The 15812-nt window shown below is 35.7% G+C and overlaps 2 protein-coding genes across 2 annotated transcripts; both read left to right on the top strand.

The window, feature by feature from the left end:
- Positions 1-33: 33 nt before the first annotated feature.
- On the top strand, positions 34-8016 carry LOC140764789 (DUF21 domain-containing protein At4g14240-like). Its single transcript, XM_073103544.1, has 13 exons — positions 34-430; positions 1776-1852; positions 2336-2419; positions 2505-2618; positions 2800-2886; positions 3017-3088; positions 4490-4557; positions 5725-5812; positions 5945-6018; positions 6092-6467; positions 7072-7118; positions 7250-7331; positions 7644-8016. Exons 1-13 carry the CDS (start codon positions 169-171, stop codon positions 7764-7766), a joined length of 1554 nt encoding a protein of 517 aa, XP_072959645.1. The 5' UTR covers positions 34-168; the 3' UTR covers positions 7767-8016.
- Positions 8017-9720: 1704 nt separating this feature from the next.
- Positions 9721-15601, top strand: LOC140765545 (uncharacterized). The gene is made up of 9 exons (XM_073104686.1): positions 9721-9896; positions 10072-10133; positions 11231-11393; positions 11553-12562; positions 13155-13328; positions 13419-13535; positions 14441-14620; positions 14730-14776; positions 14962-15601. Exons 2-9 carry the CDS (start codon positions 10086-10088, stop codon positions 15281-15283), a joined length of 2061 nt encoding a protein of 686 aa, XP_072960787.1. The 5' UTR covers positions 9721-9896; positions 10072-10085; the 3' UTR covers positions 15284-15601.
- Positions 15602-15812: the final 211 nt, after the last annotated feature.

Raw genomic sequence — 15812 nt, 5'->3', positions numbered from 1 at the left:
CTGTTCCTCGTCCAACTCTGCTTGTGTAGTCAATATATTTATTCCCGATCCCAAAATTCCGTAAAGGATCCTTCGACGGATATCGTAGAGGGGCCTAACGTCGATTCCGATCTCTTTTAGCTATCTCTTGATACAGATAATTCCGGGAGAGTGAGTAGAGGGGGAAGGATGCATGCGGTTAACGTGGTGGCGGCGGGGAGGATGCTGATGACGGCGGCGGTCGGGGGAGGAGGAGGGGCGATGATGGTGCTGACGGTGGAGGATATCCCGTTCGGGTCCTTGTGGTGGTTTGTGTATGCGGGAATATCGTGCTTTTTGGTGCTATTCGCGGGAATGATGTCCGGGTTAACTCTCGGGCTGATGGCCCTCGGCCTCGTCGAGCTCGAGATCCTCCAAAGGAGTGGAACCCCATCGGAGAAGGAGCAGGCTGGTTCGTAATGTTATAGAGTTTGTTTGTTCTTATTGTTTGTTCTTTGTTGACATGAGGGCTTGATCTTGGATAGATTGGATTAATCTTGAGAATCGGGATATTATTTCGTCCTTTTTATTTTGGTAATATATGTTCTGATATGCTTAAAGTTGGTATCTTATCTGTAATTTGTTAATAAGTTGGAAAAAAGAGTGTTGGGAAATTGTCTTGTAGGATACTCCTTTTATCTTCAATAGCAAGCACTGTTGCAATCTAAATCAATCAGAAGCTGCAGCTTCTGTGGGTTTTATATTAAAAAATCTGCCATGTTGGATTCTTTAAATATAACAGGCTTTTCCATTGCTTGCTTCCTTAGGTGGAATGTGACCCTTGTTTCGCTTCCCCTCAGGGGAGTTTCCTCACCAGATTTTCCAATTTGGTTCAGGAAGTCCTGACAAAAAAAATCTAAAATGAAATGATTTGGATTTTGATGACTACTTTTTCTATATTGTGAGTTCAGGAAGTCCTGACAAAAAATCTAAAATGAAATGATTTGGATTTTGATGACTACTTTTTCTATTTTGTGATTGTAGAAACCGGAAAGTGTTGCATTCTTCAAATATTGTATTAGTATGTCATCCAACTATCTTGAAATTACATAGATATGTTAACAAACTGATATCTATTTCAACTTATGTTAGATTGCTTTGATATGATACTAGAGAAGCTTCTGACAGTAAGTAATGACAACACAGTAAAATGGTTATAAAAAAAAAAAAAGAAGAGCAAATGAAAGTGCAATTATTGTAATAATAGACCATAAAATTTCTATTGCTTAGTCCTTATGTAGCACAAACAAATACCTTCTATATTCTTAACATTGATGAGTGTGAAGATATTGCTGTAATTTTAGGCAAGCTTGTAAACCTCTTATCCCTTTAGTCTAATATGAGAAGGAACTTTATTCATTTCTTTCACAAGTAATATAATTATCTTAGACCTACAGAAGAAAGTTTATAAGATTTCACTTTTTTTATTCTGGATTTGTAAACAGATTCCTCGATTCCTCTCTCTTATCATTACCAAATATCTATTCATGGTCAGGTGTTTCATTATTCTTTTATCTGGTCCTTTTCAATTGTGTTTGTCTTGATATGCTAATTTACATATTAGATACACCACTTATTAAATGTGGATCTCTGTAGGCATGACGGTTAGTGTTATTATATTGTATATATTAGATATTATTTGTAGTGTTCCTGGTAAGTTCCTATTTTAGATGAATTTACTTTGCGCTCAGATTTCATTGAGGAAATCTGTAGTGTTGTGTTTTTCTAATGTAGCTGTTATTGGTCATTTCCTGCAGCTAAGATCTTGCCTGTTGTTCAGAAGCAACACCAACTTCTTGTCACTTTGCTATTGTGTAATGCTGCTGCAATGGAGGTAGTGTTACGTGAGATTATATTAATTTATTATGTACATTGAAGTGCTAACTGTTGAGAGAAGCATAAAGAATATGAGAAATATGAAAATCGAAATGCTCTACCTGACAGGCATAATCAACATTTAAGAACCTTCATGGTACAACATGTAATTAAGTCAGGCAACTTCTATTGAGGTAAATTGATTTTGAAGGATTTTGATACCATTATGTTATACTTCATCCAATATGTAAGTGACTTGGCAATATATGTATAGGAGCCTCGTATGTAATGTTGAGTTACCATAATTAACTTCTGGAAGAAACCTGAAAATGATATTGAATTTCAGCAATTTGCATATTAAAATCCTAGTTTGGAGCTTTTTGTTTTATCTTGTTCTGGACGGAAATCAATTTTCTTTTAATGTTGTTCCATTTCCAGTTTCTTTGCAGTCATTTATTTACAAATTTTGTTCCCATCCATCTATTTATTTTTTCCAATGCAGGCACTTCCTATATTCCTTGATAAGATATTTCATCCTGTTGTTGCTGTTATCTTGTCTGTTACATTTGTTCTAGCTTTTGGAGAGGTAAGCAGCATCCTCACTTTAGTTTATGTTTAATCTGATGTCATCCTATCAAAGCAAATAATGTCAATTTTCTTTTGTGGTTCAGGTCATCCCACAAGCCATCTGTACAAGATATGGACTAGCTGTGGGTGCTAATCTTGTGTGGCCTGTGCGAATTCTGATGATCGTTTGCTATCCTATAGCTTATCCTATTGGGAAGGTAAGTTGTTTGTACAAGGATAGCTGCTTTATTCCAGTTGGCATGTTTGTACTAAGAGATAAAATATTGCACACCAATGACTATAAGCCTGATATTTTGGTGGAAGTTTTTTTTGTTTTTTTATCTTGCCTCTGTAGACCTGATTATCGAAAGATTGCTAACTCTGTTTGCGCTATTTCAGATTCTGGACTGGGCACTTGGTCATAATGAATCTGCACTTTTCAGGCGTGCTCAGTTGAAAGCTCTTGTCTCTATCCATAGCAAAGAGGTAAGAAGATTTATTGGAATTTATCTTGATAGAGTAGATATTTTGAGGTTGAGAATAGCTAGTTAATCTGAAAGTTTCATCTTTTCTACTGTGAGGATTATGCTACAATTCCAATGCTTTGTCATTTTAGGCAGGTAAAGGTGGGGAACTTACTCATGATGAGACCACAATCATAAGTGGAGCACTGGATTTGACTGAAAAGGTATGTAGCACCGGAAGATGTTTATATAACTTATATGAAAAACATGACAATGCATAGGCACATAAGTCATTTTCCCATTTAATAGTATTGGTCTAGTAGGTGATAAATCTTTGGCTACTCTCTTGCTCTCTAGTTAGCTATATAGTTGGTTGGTTGTAAAATTTATATTAGTCTGATCCCCAATTTAGAAATACTGACAGAGGCTATGGAATATGCTAATTTCCAGAATACCCTTTTATTGAATACCTTAGCCTATGAAAGAAAAGTTCAACGTTGGCTAAGTAAGTAGCAATGCTAATTTTTAATTAGTTGTTCATAACCCAAAAGAAAGAACAGATGACTATTTTGATGGAAATTCTTTCCTCAACAGTCAACACACTATGGGATTTTGAATAATGGGACCTCTCTTAAGTACTAACCATATATCATATTCAATTTGGTTAGCCTATAGTGTTTCTCTTGTCATGCTGTTCTAAAAAGTAATATTATATTAGCTTCTCTAATATTTATTACCATGCACCTGCCCAACCAGCACTGCTCTATGAATGAGCAAGTAACACCTTTTATTACTAATTTTATCTTGATCTCAATATTGACAAAGAAAAGTAAAGAATTGAGTACTAGAGAAGCAAAAATATTAAAAACCAAAATTTACACTATCCTTCTAGGAAGTATTTGCTCAAAAAAATGTTAGGTTAGATATATTGAAGGAAAATATCGATTTTTCTTTTTACTTCTTCTTGTTTCAGTATCCATTTATTTGAACTGATTTGGAATGGGGTTACCAAATTAGGAATATAAGATTCGTGTCTACGTACAGCAGGAGGATCTGCCATTACCAGTAAAACTGCCTTCCCCACAATTGTACTTGGTTATCATCACTTGTGCTACCTAAAATTACATCAATTTCAAGTTATATTTGATGTCAAATTTTCACCAGATTTTATGGTGTTTTAGTGCATTAACAATGTCATGAGCTCATGTCTGTATTTATAAAGATGGAGCACTATCGTTCAACTGACCTACTTGCTTGATATGCAACTCATTACTAGTAGTTTCCTTTTCTGTTGATGTAAATGGAATTTCTTCTAAGTTTGACCTTTTGGTAGAGCCTGTTGCTGTTTTAATTGCACTTTCTTCCACTGATATGTACCTTTACTTATGATCCAACTTTGAGTATATCTGTACTGTAGTTGATAAGGAACATTCTTTTTCCATAAATTGTTTTGTCTTAATATTGACTTTGTTTAGTAAGCAGTTGTTCCAAGGTAAGACATGCATTTATGCTTATCCAAGAACCTGCTTGCGTATCTTACAAACATTTGTGAAACCATTACCTCGTCTGTCCTGTAAGAAGCATTATTTTGATCTAGAGTTCTAAGATTGATCTCTGGTCTACAGACTGCTGAGGAAGCTATGACACCTATCGAGTCGACATTCTCATTAGATGTTGACTCAAAGTTAGACTGGTGAGTTTCAGTACTTGATGACTTCTTGTTTAGTCAAATATTGCTTAATATATTGCAATTGTGGTTTATGGATGTGGCCATTTGAATTTTGAACATATATGTAATGTAGCAAACTCTACATGGCTTATTCATATACAAATTCTGTTCAAAATCATTACCTGTAAAAACCACCAAGTTTAGCTTCTTTACAAATTCTTAGATTTTAAGCTTGCTAAGTGGTTTGGGTTCAAGTCATGGAAACATCCAATTATTTGATTGAAGGTAGGATAACCTCATGCAGTAGGATGCCTTATCCATTGGAAATGTCAACGATCATAAACTTACGCTTCTCAGTTTACCTCAAATGAGGTTGGATTTGGAATATGTGCATCACATGGGCTTGGATATGATATGCTTTCTATATTAACAATTTTTAGGAGTTTCAACCAAAAAGTTATATCGAGTCACTTGAGAAGTGAGCTTAAGTACAACTTTTAGTAAGTTGAAACCATATTAGTTAAGTTTTCCTGTAACTTGCTGGTAGGTTCTTTTGAAATTCATAAGTTTCAGAGGAATGCAGTTTGATTCACCATAAAAAGAAAGAAGAAACGTCTAAACCAAAACAAATACTTCCATAATCTACCCGAATGCATATTGATACCATATCTGATGTGATACTCATAGGGTACTTTACAAGTACATTCAGATATATCTTTTATGTATCCAATATTATAAATAAATATAGAAATGCAGTTATGGTTTGTATCCTTTAGGAGACCTCTTTGATATTTTTGGGAGTCCAGATACAAGCCAAATTGAACATTTGGTTTTAGGTTGAGAAGGTTCTAGTAGATGTTATTTTATGAGACATTATCTATGGATCAAAGGGCAATGTTAGAATTTCATGCATCTTATCTACTTGTGAATTTTCGATTCAATTCTTTCTTTGCTCTTAACCTTAGTTCCTAACAATTTGGTATGAATGTTAAGCCTTATTGTTGAATAAGTTGGATACATGATTTTCTATATGCTATCATATGCTATGACAACAGTTTCTTAATTCTTAAAGGACAAGCATAGATGTGTATTTTTAACTTATTATATCTGTGCATAGAAATATCAGAATTGTGATATGAATCCATGCTTCATAGAATGTTATGCATCTGTTTGCTTCATTCTGATTTCCAGGGAAGCAATTGGCAAGATTCTCGCTCGAGGCCATAGTCGTGTCCCTGTTTACTCTGGGAATCCCAAAAACATAATTGGACTTCTGTTGGTGAGTGTCTACAGATCTTATAAACTAACTGCCTTCTGCTTGTGTGCTGTAGAGGATGTATCCTGAATGCAATTGCTTGAATTTTGTTTTCTACTGTTTCTCAGTTTGGTTTTTTTTTAAACTGGAATCCAGGTAAAAAGTCTTCTGACAGTTCGTGCTGAAACAGAGACACCAGTCAGTGCTGTTTCAATCAGAAGAATTCCAAGGTTTGTGCCTAACATCATTTATCATTATGATGCTTAAGTTGAGGATGGCATGCTCATATCTTGATTCTATCAGGGTCCCTGCAGATATGCCTTTGTATGATATACTGAATGAGTTTCAAAAAGGAAGCAGCCATATGGCTGCTGTTGTGAAGTCTAAAGGGAAAACTAAGAATCTTCCACCTGCTGATGCTGAGAAAGTTGAAGCAAATAAAGAATCTGCCGTAGAGTCAAACTTGACTACTCCTTTGCTCTCTAAAGCAGAAAAGGATGATAGTGTTGTTGTTGAGATCGATAATTGGGAAAAAAAACAGGTTAATGGAAACCTACCAGCCCCTTTGCAGCAGAATGCTGCACCAACAAATGTGGTGACTCGTTTGTCGGAGGATGTTGAAGATGGAGAGGTCATTGGTATCATCACCCTTGAGGATGTCTTTGAAGAACTCCTACAAGTAAGACAGAAATCTTTTCTCCCACTGCAATTAAGAATTCTTGTTTTTTCTTTTCCTTTTGGTTATTGGAAGAAGACCAAAATACTACATGTGCAGGGAACATGTTGTAGTCAGAGACTCCAGGTTATATATATATATATATATATATATATATATATATATATATATATTTCAGAAGAATATAAGAGAAACCAATATATAGTTCATACATAGCTCATACTTTTGATGATTTCCTGTGATTATACTGTTGTGTGTAAAACTTGTGACTAGAAACCCAAAGATATATCCCTTTTGGGTGCTTCCATTTCTTACTCTCTGAGGTTTTGGACAAGAACATGTTGGAATCTTTTGTTGCCATGTGTTCTATATGAGTCTCTCATGTTCATGGGTTGCGCATGGGTGATAGGGTTGAACTGCACCGCCACCCTCCAAAGTTCAAACCATGAATAGAAAATAGAGAAGTACCCTAGAAGGGGTAAATTTAACAGAAGTAGATATGCTTGAAGGCAACTTCATCTGAAAGCACAAAATTTTCTTGATATATTCAGATAAAGAAAAACCTTAAAGTGATTAAAAACTAATTATCTGACTACCTTTTGTCCAGGAGGAGATAGTGGATGAGACAGATGAATATGTTGATGTTCATAAAAGGTATTTCCTTGTTAAGTCCTAGTACTGATTGGCTAATAACTAATATATTCACATCATTCTGTTCTTTTCTGTGCTCCTATTGCACTGTCAGAAATATTTGAGCTCTTGTTTATTATTTTGAGTTCTTAAAGGATACGGGTCGCTGCCGCTGCTGCTGCATCCTCAGTTGCACGAGCCCCATCAGTAAGGAGATTAACAGGTCAAAAGGCAGCGGTAAGTGACTCGTTTAGCTTCATGACTCCTGATACACGGATTGCCTGTTTCCTTAAGGAAATTCACATCAACTTGATTCTCTTTCATTTTTTTTTTCACATTTACTGAATCATCCCATTTTCCATATATGATCACTATATATACTGGGTTTAACTGTCTCTTTGGAATCATGCCATGTCATGTTGATGCTTATATTATCAATAAATCCTCAGCAGTTATGGTTGCTCTGAAATATCATTTACATCCTAAGTTTGGTTTTAATTGTTGTAACTTTCCTCTTTTTCCTATTCTCACAAAAAATAACCTCTCCAGGGAGCTCAAAATCGGCAAGGGCAACAGCCTGCTGGAATTCTAAAGAAATCTACTGAAAGTGATTTAAATACACCTAGACATCAAGTAAATCTGGTGGAACCTCTTACGGGAAGCAAGAGATAATGCAAAAGGCACCGGATGATTTTTGAACAAAAAATTCGGAAACTCCTTGAATCACTGTGCATGTTCCTGCTAGTATATTTTCTTTTTCTTCTTTGAATTTTCTCTAAGCATGTGGAATGGATATGGTACTCTTTGCTTCAAAACGGTATCACACTGAATTTTGCCTATTTATTGAATGAAAACCTGAACCCTGTTTATATGAATCGAGCAATTATTAAAAAAAATATATATGACCAGCCTTTTGACCAAACCTTTCATTTTCATTATCATTCATAACCTATTATGTGGTAATTTATCAGTCACCTCGATGTATTTTTCTTTTAATGTCGCCATTAGTTTTCTAACAGCCAAGTTGTTGTTAGTTTTTGAAATATTAAAAGTATGTAAGAATCGGAGAATATATATCTATATTATAGGATGTGAATAATAATAAAAATAAATTATATAGGTGTCTTTGATAAAAAAAAAAATTAAATTAAATACTAATATAGACCACCCAAAACTTATTATCAATTATATAATTTGGATGCGTCTAGTTTAGCTTCTATTTTTTATGCTAATGTTTGCAATTGACTGAAAGATTGTAACGTGATCTATCTCTAGTTTATTCAATTTTCTACTTTATTCATAATAAATTAGAGATTTGGATAGAATAAATTTAACTCAAAACTCGTGACTCTCTTCAGCGTAGTATTCTTAAAAGAGAAAAGTTGTAGTAATTCTTAAACCTGACCTTCAAATTTAGAGAACGGCTCACGCTGCCTGATACATAATATAAGAGATAAAGTAACAGTTATTTGGCACGAGTTCTCCACTTGATTACAACATTAAACGCCGTGATAAAGGAAAATAAAATATTAAACATAAGGTGCAAACAAAATGCATCAAGAAGCCAACTTTGATAGATACACAAATGCAAAGCACTTAAAATTAGCATACTATCCGTTAGAATCCACCACTTATAGGTAAACAGCCAGGTAGGTGGATCTCCAAAAATCATCCCTAATCTATGATAGAAACATGCCATGGAAACAACAAAAGGAGCAAAATGCATGGACAAGATGAAGAACAAAAAGGGCTCTTAACACTCTGCGTCACGGTAGATAGGAGGAGCAAGACTCTGGTCAACAGCGGAGAGGGCTGAGCTTGGAAGGAAGAGGTCGAGTAAGGGGAATGATGCCAACTGAGGTCAACAACGATGTGGAAGCAGTTGCGAATAACATCGAGGTGGACAAGAGCGGCAAACAGTGATAAAGAGGGAGTGGTAGTAGAGAACCACAATGACAAAGAAAAAAAAAAAAAAAGCCATGAGAGATAGATAGATAGATGCCCTAGCAAAGCTAAGGCTAGGGATGCGAACGAACTCGAGCCTGAGCAAGCCTTCTCAAACTTTTTTTTCGAGCCTAGTTATTTTATTTAGATTTGGCTTGACTCAACTCAAATTAAGCTTAATTCGAACCCAAGTTTATTTTCAAGTCAAACTTAAGCTTACCGGATCAAGCCAAGCTCATCCCGAAATAAAGTTATTTTCAAACGGGTCTATTTTAAATCAAAGATCTAATAATTATAAATATATTTATATATAATACTAGTAAAAGAAAATTTGAGCAGAGCGAGCCCACATATTTATTTAGGCTTGACTCAGTCCGAGCAACTTATAAGATCAACATATCTAAAGTAGACCTGGTGGTACGTTTACTTTGTTTAAGTACTCCAGAAAACCTAGCATTTTGTTTGTTTAAATACTCCAGAAAACCTAGCATTTTGCAAAACAGAGCCACTTGTGGCGCGTTTCCTCCGGAGAAGTGATATTATTTTGCCAAAAACGAAATATTGGCATGAGATTTAAGAACTCTTATACTAGTCCTTTCACGAGATCCGAACCGCAAAGCCATAACGGGTAGCTTCGCGGGCGCATTTCCTCCGTAGACGTATATTCTTTCTATATTTCTTAATTCTGAAGTCTTCCATTTGGACGAAATCTTCGCTCCTTTTCCCCTTCGCTTCCCCTTCCTCTCTTTCTCCGTGCACTTCCACTAGGGTTTCCTCCCGCGTCTCCTCGGCTTCATCGTCCTTTTGTACCTCTCTATCCTCGGGAAGATTCCTATTCTTGGCGAGGAATATTGTAAGGTACTAAGGTTTCATTCTCGTCGATCCTTTTCCTTTTTTTATTTGAGTTAAATTTTAGCAGTTCATGTGCATTGGGGGTGAAGTATCTCTTCATTTGTCTAACTGTGTTCCCAACTTCCCATTCTTTCTTCTTCTGATCTCTTGTTTTCTTTTCAATTCTTAAACTTTGTGGCAGGTCAATTATAGGGGATGAGTTTTAAGCCAGTTTTTAATACTCTGCGAGAGGTTTTCCCGCAGGTAATATTTTTTTCTTAATCGATATATTGATGCGATTCTGGTTCCTGTTTTTGTTCACTTTTTACACTTCTAGGGTTTTAATTAATTAAGAGCATTTTTTTCCCCCAAAACGTGCTTCTTTTTTACTCTGGCGGTTGGTTGTGGTCATGTTTCTATCTATTTGTATGTTATAACCCTGACAGATAAGTAGATAACTAGTATTATGTGGACAAAAAAAAAATTATGGTTCATGTTGATTTATTCTGGTTAGAGTTTCTAAAATAACTAGCGGTCTATACACCCAATTTGTGTTCCCCTGACCACCAGCATACTATGGCTGTCTTTTAGAACAATCCTTAATATATGGGCTTCTGGGTGGAGTCGTGAGGCATGGCATGAATAGATAGGAGAAGTCCTAGTGAATAGCTTGTAGAAATATCCACTTTAAAGAACAGAGATGATCAAGTCTACATTTCTTCAGACCTTTTTACCCAATATAATAGTACTCTTCAACTGTTAGTTCTCCTTAGTGGAGTGATGTTTGAATGAAATATCATTTTCTAAGTGTTATGCTCAATATTTTGATGCTCTTTATTGGCTTTCTTTTGAAACTAAGCTAGCAATTTATTTTGATGAAAGCAATTCTTGTATTACTTAGTAGCGGTCTTGACAATGACAAGTAATGATAATATAGTTAGGATTTGACAACCCATAGGTACTGAGACTTGTATTCTATTCATCTCCTATGCCCTTTGCAATAGGTTTATATTTGAAAAGGTGTAGTGTGTTTATCTTGTACTTGAAAAGATGTGCCTAAATTGTGATATTCTACTGATAAAAAGGAGGATGATGGTATAGTAGAAAGAAATAGCAATCTGTTTCAATCAAAAGCAAATGGGAAAATATTATTAATTATTGAAGTTTCATATAAGAAGAGCATAGGTTAACTTTGCTTTATTTTGATGCTTTAGCAAGAGGTAGTGTCAATGAATCTATCTTTTCACTATTCAGTTGCAATCTCAATTATGAACTTTCACTGTCTACTACGTGACCTTTCTGACTTATGATACAAATTCTCTTGCATCTGGGCCTTACTTGATTGTTTTTATCCCCATCAGGTTGATCTTCGAATACTGAAAGCTGTTGCTATCGAACACATTAATGATGTTGATGCTGCTGTAGAATTTGTTCTATTTGAAGTAATAGAACACATTGGTACATCCCGGGGAGCTTCTTACAATATTGATGATGCAGATGAAATTAAAAATTTATCAGTTGATGGTAAATTTGTTATTCTCCTTCATAGTAGTTTACATTATCAGTTCCATGGGCATGAATGCAATGGCAGAGCATTAATGCATGTGTACATATGCACATGTATTTCTGTAGTATCTTAGGTTTGTTTATATGTAAATATAACAGTTCCCTTTCATGGTGTAGTCGAGTTAAATGAACAAGCTGCTTCCTTAGAACATCAACTACTTGAAGAAGCAGATGCTAGTCACATTTCAGCACAAACTTCAGTAGAATATGAGAACAGTTTTTCTAATAAGCACATAAATCCTACTCAGTTCAAGTCACCATTGGTGGTGGGAGCTTGCCAATATTCAGAAGTTTGTATAGCAGGTGATCTGAATGAGCCAGGTCAAGTGGCATATTATGGTGAAGTCAGCAGAGAATTAAATGAAACTCTACCTTCAGAACTAAAATTTGTGGAAAATGGGGATGATCTAGAAAATGGTTCTTTTCGTCATAAACAGAAATACCTCCAAGGAGAAATGATTGCTGTTGGTCCTTCTAATATTCAGACTATTAGTCAGTCTAGCAGCTCGAGCCATGTTGAGGAAACAGCTGGACATGAAGATTCTTTAGAAGAGGACATAGTTCGATCGTTTAATGGATTACAGGGTATTGTGGCTGACGCTTTACAAGCTGATGAGCAATGTATATCTGATTTAGATGCTAATGGAACCATATCAATTGCAAATTCCAGTCTCCAGAATAGCACATTAGCATTTAATCCTGATCTGATGGACTGTACAAGTATAAGAGTGAAGGATATCTATCATTCTTATGGTGAACCTGAAGGCAAGCATTCACAAGATTCAGCAGCACCCACTGGTAATGAAGATAATAATATGTTTGAAGTCAATGATAGTGCAGCAGTTTTTCCGACTAGTCAGGATATCACTTCATTAGATGTTCAAGAAGTTTCTGGTTATATGGATCGTGGAGTTGAAAAGGACAAGGATGTCAATAGTACCACTATTGGATATGAAGATCAGCCCTTGAGATTTTCAGTTGATAACAATGTGGATTCACCATCTTTTGAATCTGAGATGCTTTTTTCTGATGAACATAATCTGCCTGCAAATATGACCACTCGCTCAGGCCATTTTGTTAGCATTGAATTCCTTGAAGATTTTATTACTGATGCCAAAAACAACAAGGTGCAATTGTCATTTATTTATTTTAAATCAGCATCTTTGTCAGTTTATTACAGCTTGTATGACCATTTTATATTTTCCAAAGCAAAGTGGTAAATTATCATGAAAAGGTTTGCATTCTGCTGTGATACTATATGATATGTCCTTGTTGCTTGTTTGTCACTGTATTTCTCTTACTGATAAATTGTTGAGGGCCTACCTTGATTTCACGTTAGGCTTTGCTGCCCAACACTTTTGATAGGAAAAGCTTGGATGACAATGATGATTAGTGTGTAGATATTATGAAAGAAAGTAATCAATGAAGCAATAGTGCGTCAGTATTGCACAAAATTTATGTTACATCTTAAGGCAAAGTGATAGGAAAATGATAAAGAAGCTAAGATGAAAACCTTTCTGGAGTATGTAGTTGTCTAAGATACAAATTTATCTTCTTCTTGATCAATAAGATTCATATGGAAGGTTGATATCACATTTCTAAAAGTCCTGGTATTTTCAAAGGTTAATATTACATTCTAAAGTCCCGGTGCTTTTCTATACAAATTCTCATGTAGGAAAGTTGTATTGGTTAATTCTTACTTCTTTCAAAATGGTGCAGAAGAACTTGTTATCTTCTATGGAATTGATAACCAATATGATAGAAGAGGTGGAACTTCATGAGGAAAGGGCCAAACAGGCTAAGGAAGAAGCCTCCTCTGCTGGCCAGGATATCCTCATCAGGGTTGATGAACTCAAGCAGATGCTGAAGCATGCGAAGGAAGCAAACAACATGGTTGTGTACATGCTCTGATTTATTTCTTTTTGTTTGCCGACTGCATGAAAGATATCTAAACCTTTTTTGTCGGGGTGGGGGCACTTGCAGCATGCAGGTGAGGTTTTCGGGGAGAAATCTATATTAGCAACGGAAGCTCGAGAACTTCAGTCTCGGCTTATCACTTTGTCGGATGAAAGGAGTAAATCTCTTACAGTCATTGAGGAGGTATATTTGTGATACTTGTAATGTAATATGCTCTGCTTGGGGGTTTATTTTCCCTGTGCACTAATTGAAACTTTTTGGGTTTGAATATAAATTCTAAAATACCCACTTCTTGGCATAAAGAATCTTTACAAAATCAATACTAACATATTTGTCCATGTTAAATTGTTGGACTTGCATTCATGCTGCATCTAGGACAAGATCTTTGTCTAGAAACAAGCTGACTTGATCATGCAGGATTTTGCCATAGAAGGAACCCCTCAGCCTAACAGCCTAAGGATCCACTTGAGCATTTTATATGATGTATTCCAATGTAGAATGTGTTTGAGCTTTGGCTCTTAGATGTTACCAACGTGATAGATTCTAATATTTTTCTATGTTCTTAGCCAAAAAGATATAGCTCTTCAATTCCATGCATTAGTTGCGACCTCTACTTCATCAATTATTTTCTCAGAGTTAACAAGCCGCTTGACTTTTAGGTGCCTGCCTATCCTACTGCCTGGCTCCTAGGCACTAAACATTTCCTGTTTACCTATTTACCCCTGCAGTTATATAAAACCTTAGTGTCTGATTGTGAAAGATTACTTTGTATTAATTCTCATCTTATATATTATAACCTGATATTACCTAAAACATGCCCAATCTTTTATTAGTGTTTTGTTATAGTGTTATTATGTGATAACAGAAGGAATCTTTTCAAGTTTTTTCATCCTTCTTCTCTTATTGGGTTTGAGTCCTTCAAGTTTTGACTGCAACAACCAGCTTTTTATGCTTTGTTTGGAGAAAAATTTGATCAACATATTAGTACTGATCACAATAAATGAAAAGGGAAAAGATCGATATTTGGCTCTTTTGTCTAGTCCTTTTTTTTAGCTGAAAAATGCCCTGGCTTGTGTGACACTGTATAGATGCGTCAAGCTCTTGAAGCACGGCTAGCTAATGCAGAGGAAGAAATAGAAGCATCTGAGAAGGAAAAGTTTGAAAAAGAATCATTTGCTCAGGAGGCCCTTCGTGAACAGCAGCTCATGATGAATGCCATTGTGGAAGAGTCAAAGAAGCTACAACAAGAAGCAGAGGAGAACTCGAGGGTAATCAGTTGTTTTTCATAGGATTTTGATGAATTGAAAAGTAACAGTTCCACTTTCCTTACATGAAATCAGTTGCAAGAATTGTAATATGTGCGTTACCTTGATGCAGCTGAGGGATTTCTTGATGGAACGTGGTCGTATTGTTGATGCTTTACAGTAAGTTTTTATGTTGACTCTGCTCACTCAATGTACACATGCATTATAAGTAATATTATGCATAGCTTTTAGCTTTAGTGTTTGGTTAATGTGACCGTTTTGTAGACTTTTGAATTTCTTATCTTGCATTTTATGATGTCAAGTAGTCATGAATGGAATCTTTGTGGGGGTTCTTTCTCTTACAGAGGCGAAATAGCTGTCATCTGTGAGGACGTTATGTCATTGAAAGAAAGAGTTGATGGGCGTTTGCCACTGAGCAAATCACTCCGATTGTCAACCTCCAGCTTGTCCTCTGCGGCAAGCTCGTCATCTTACAAGAGAAAAAATCCATCAGATGCAGTCATCGAGCCTCTAGAGCCAGCTCAGATTGGTACTATCACAGACAAAAATAGCCCGAAGGGGCAGCAGCCAATTAGCATTAGCAGTACTGGTAAAGGAGTTACAATCGATGCCAATCACAGAGTTTCTTCAGATGATGAGTGGGAGTTGTTCGAAGCTGAGGCATAGAATGCAGCTGAACTATGAAAGAACAGCTTAAGAAGACACACACACACACACACACACACACACACACACACACACACACACACACACATATATATATATATGAGGTTTTGCTTGTTGGTTTTGTAATAGACGAGGGCCTTCTCCATAGATGGGAAAACTATGGAAGGTCTAATAAATGTTACTTGATTCTCAGCATGGAAGAGTTACAACTATATGTACATATGATAGTTCCTCCTATATTCAATGCTTTATGTGCATAGACTGACTGTATACATGGTACCTTAACTAGAATGTATTAAACGTGGTACAGAGTATCTATATACTATGATGTGAGAATGAAGCTTTAAATGAACAGAAGATCCAACACAATTACACGGTTTTATTGTCAACAAACATCGTAGCTGCTTAATCAACCTTATTGTCACTCCTTTCTTAGACCATGATAAACATTGTTCTCATTTTATTTGGAGAAGAAATGAAGTCAAAACCCAGCTAAAATTTATTAAAAACCATGAAATCAAGTACAAGA

The sequence above is a fragment of the Typha angustifolia genome, chromosome 8 (assembly GCF_048772165.1).
Source record: "Typha angustifolia cultivar Huaian chromosome 8, ASM4877216v1, whole genome shotgun sequence".
Lineage (NCBI taxonomy): Eukaryota > Viridiplantae > Streptophyta > Magnoliopsida > Poales > Typhaceae > Typha > Typha angustifolia.
Note: the sequence above shows the minus strand (reverse complement) of the source record. Positions and strands in the feature narration are given on the sequence as shown.

Coding starts and splice junctions, on each gene's coding strand:
- LOC140764789 (XM_073103544.1), top strand. CDS start 169: ATGCATGCGGTTAACGTGGTGGCGGCGGGGAGGATGCTGATGACGGCG. Junction 431..1,775: donor ATCGGAGAAGGAGCAGGCTG/GTTCGTAATGTT, acceptor CATTTCCTGCAG/CTAAGATCTTGCCTGTTGTT. Junction 4,558..5,724: donor GTTGACTCAAAGTTAGACTG/GTGAGTTTCAGT, acceptor TCTGATTTCCAG/GGAAGCAATTGGCAAGATTC.
- LOC140765545 (XM_073104686.1), top strand. CDS start 10,086: ATGAGTTTTAAGCCAGTTTTTAATACTCTGCGAGAGGTTTTCCCGCAG. Junction 10,134..11,230: donor TGCGAGAGGTTTTCCCGCAG/GTAATATTTTTT, acceptor TATCCCCATCAG/GTTGATCTTCGAATACTGAA. Junction 13,329..13,418: donor CGAAGGAAGCAAACAACATG/GTTGTGTACATG, acceptor GGGCACTTGCAG/CATGCAGGTGAGGTTTTCGG.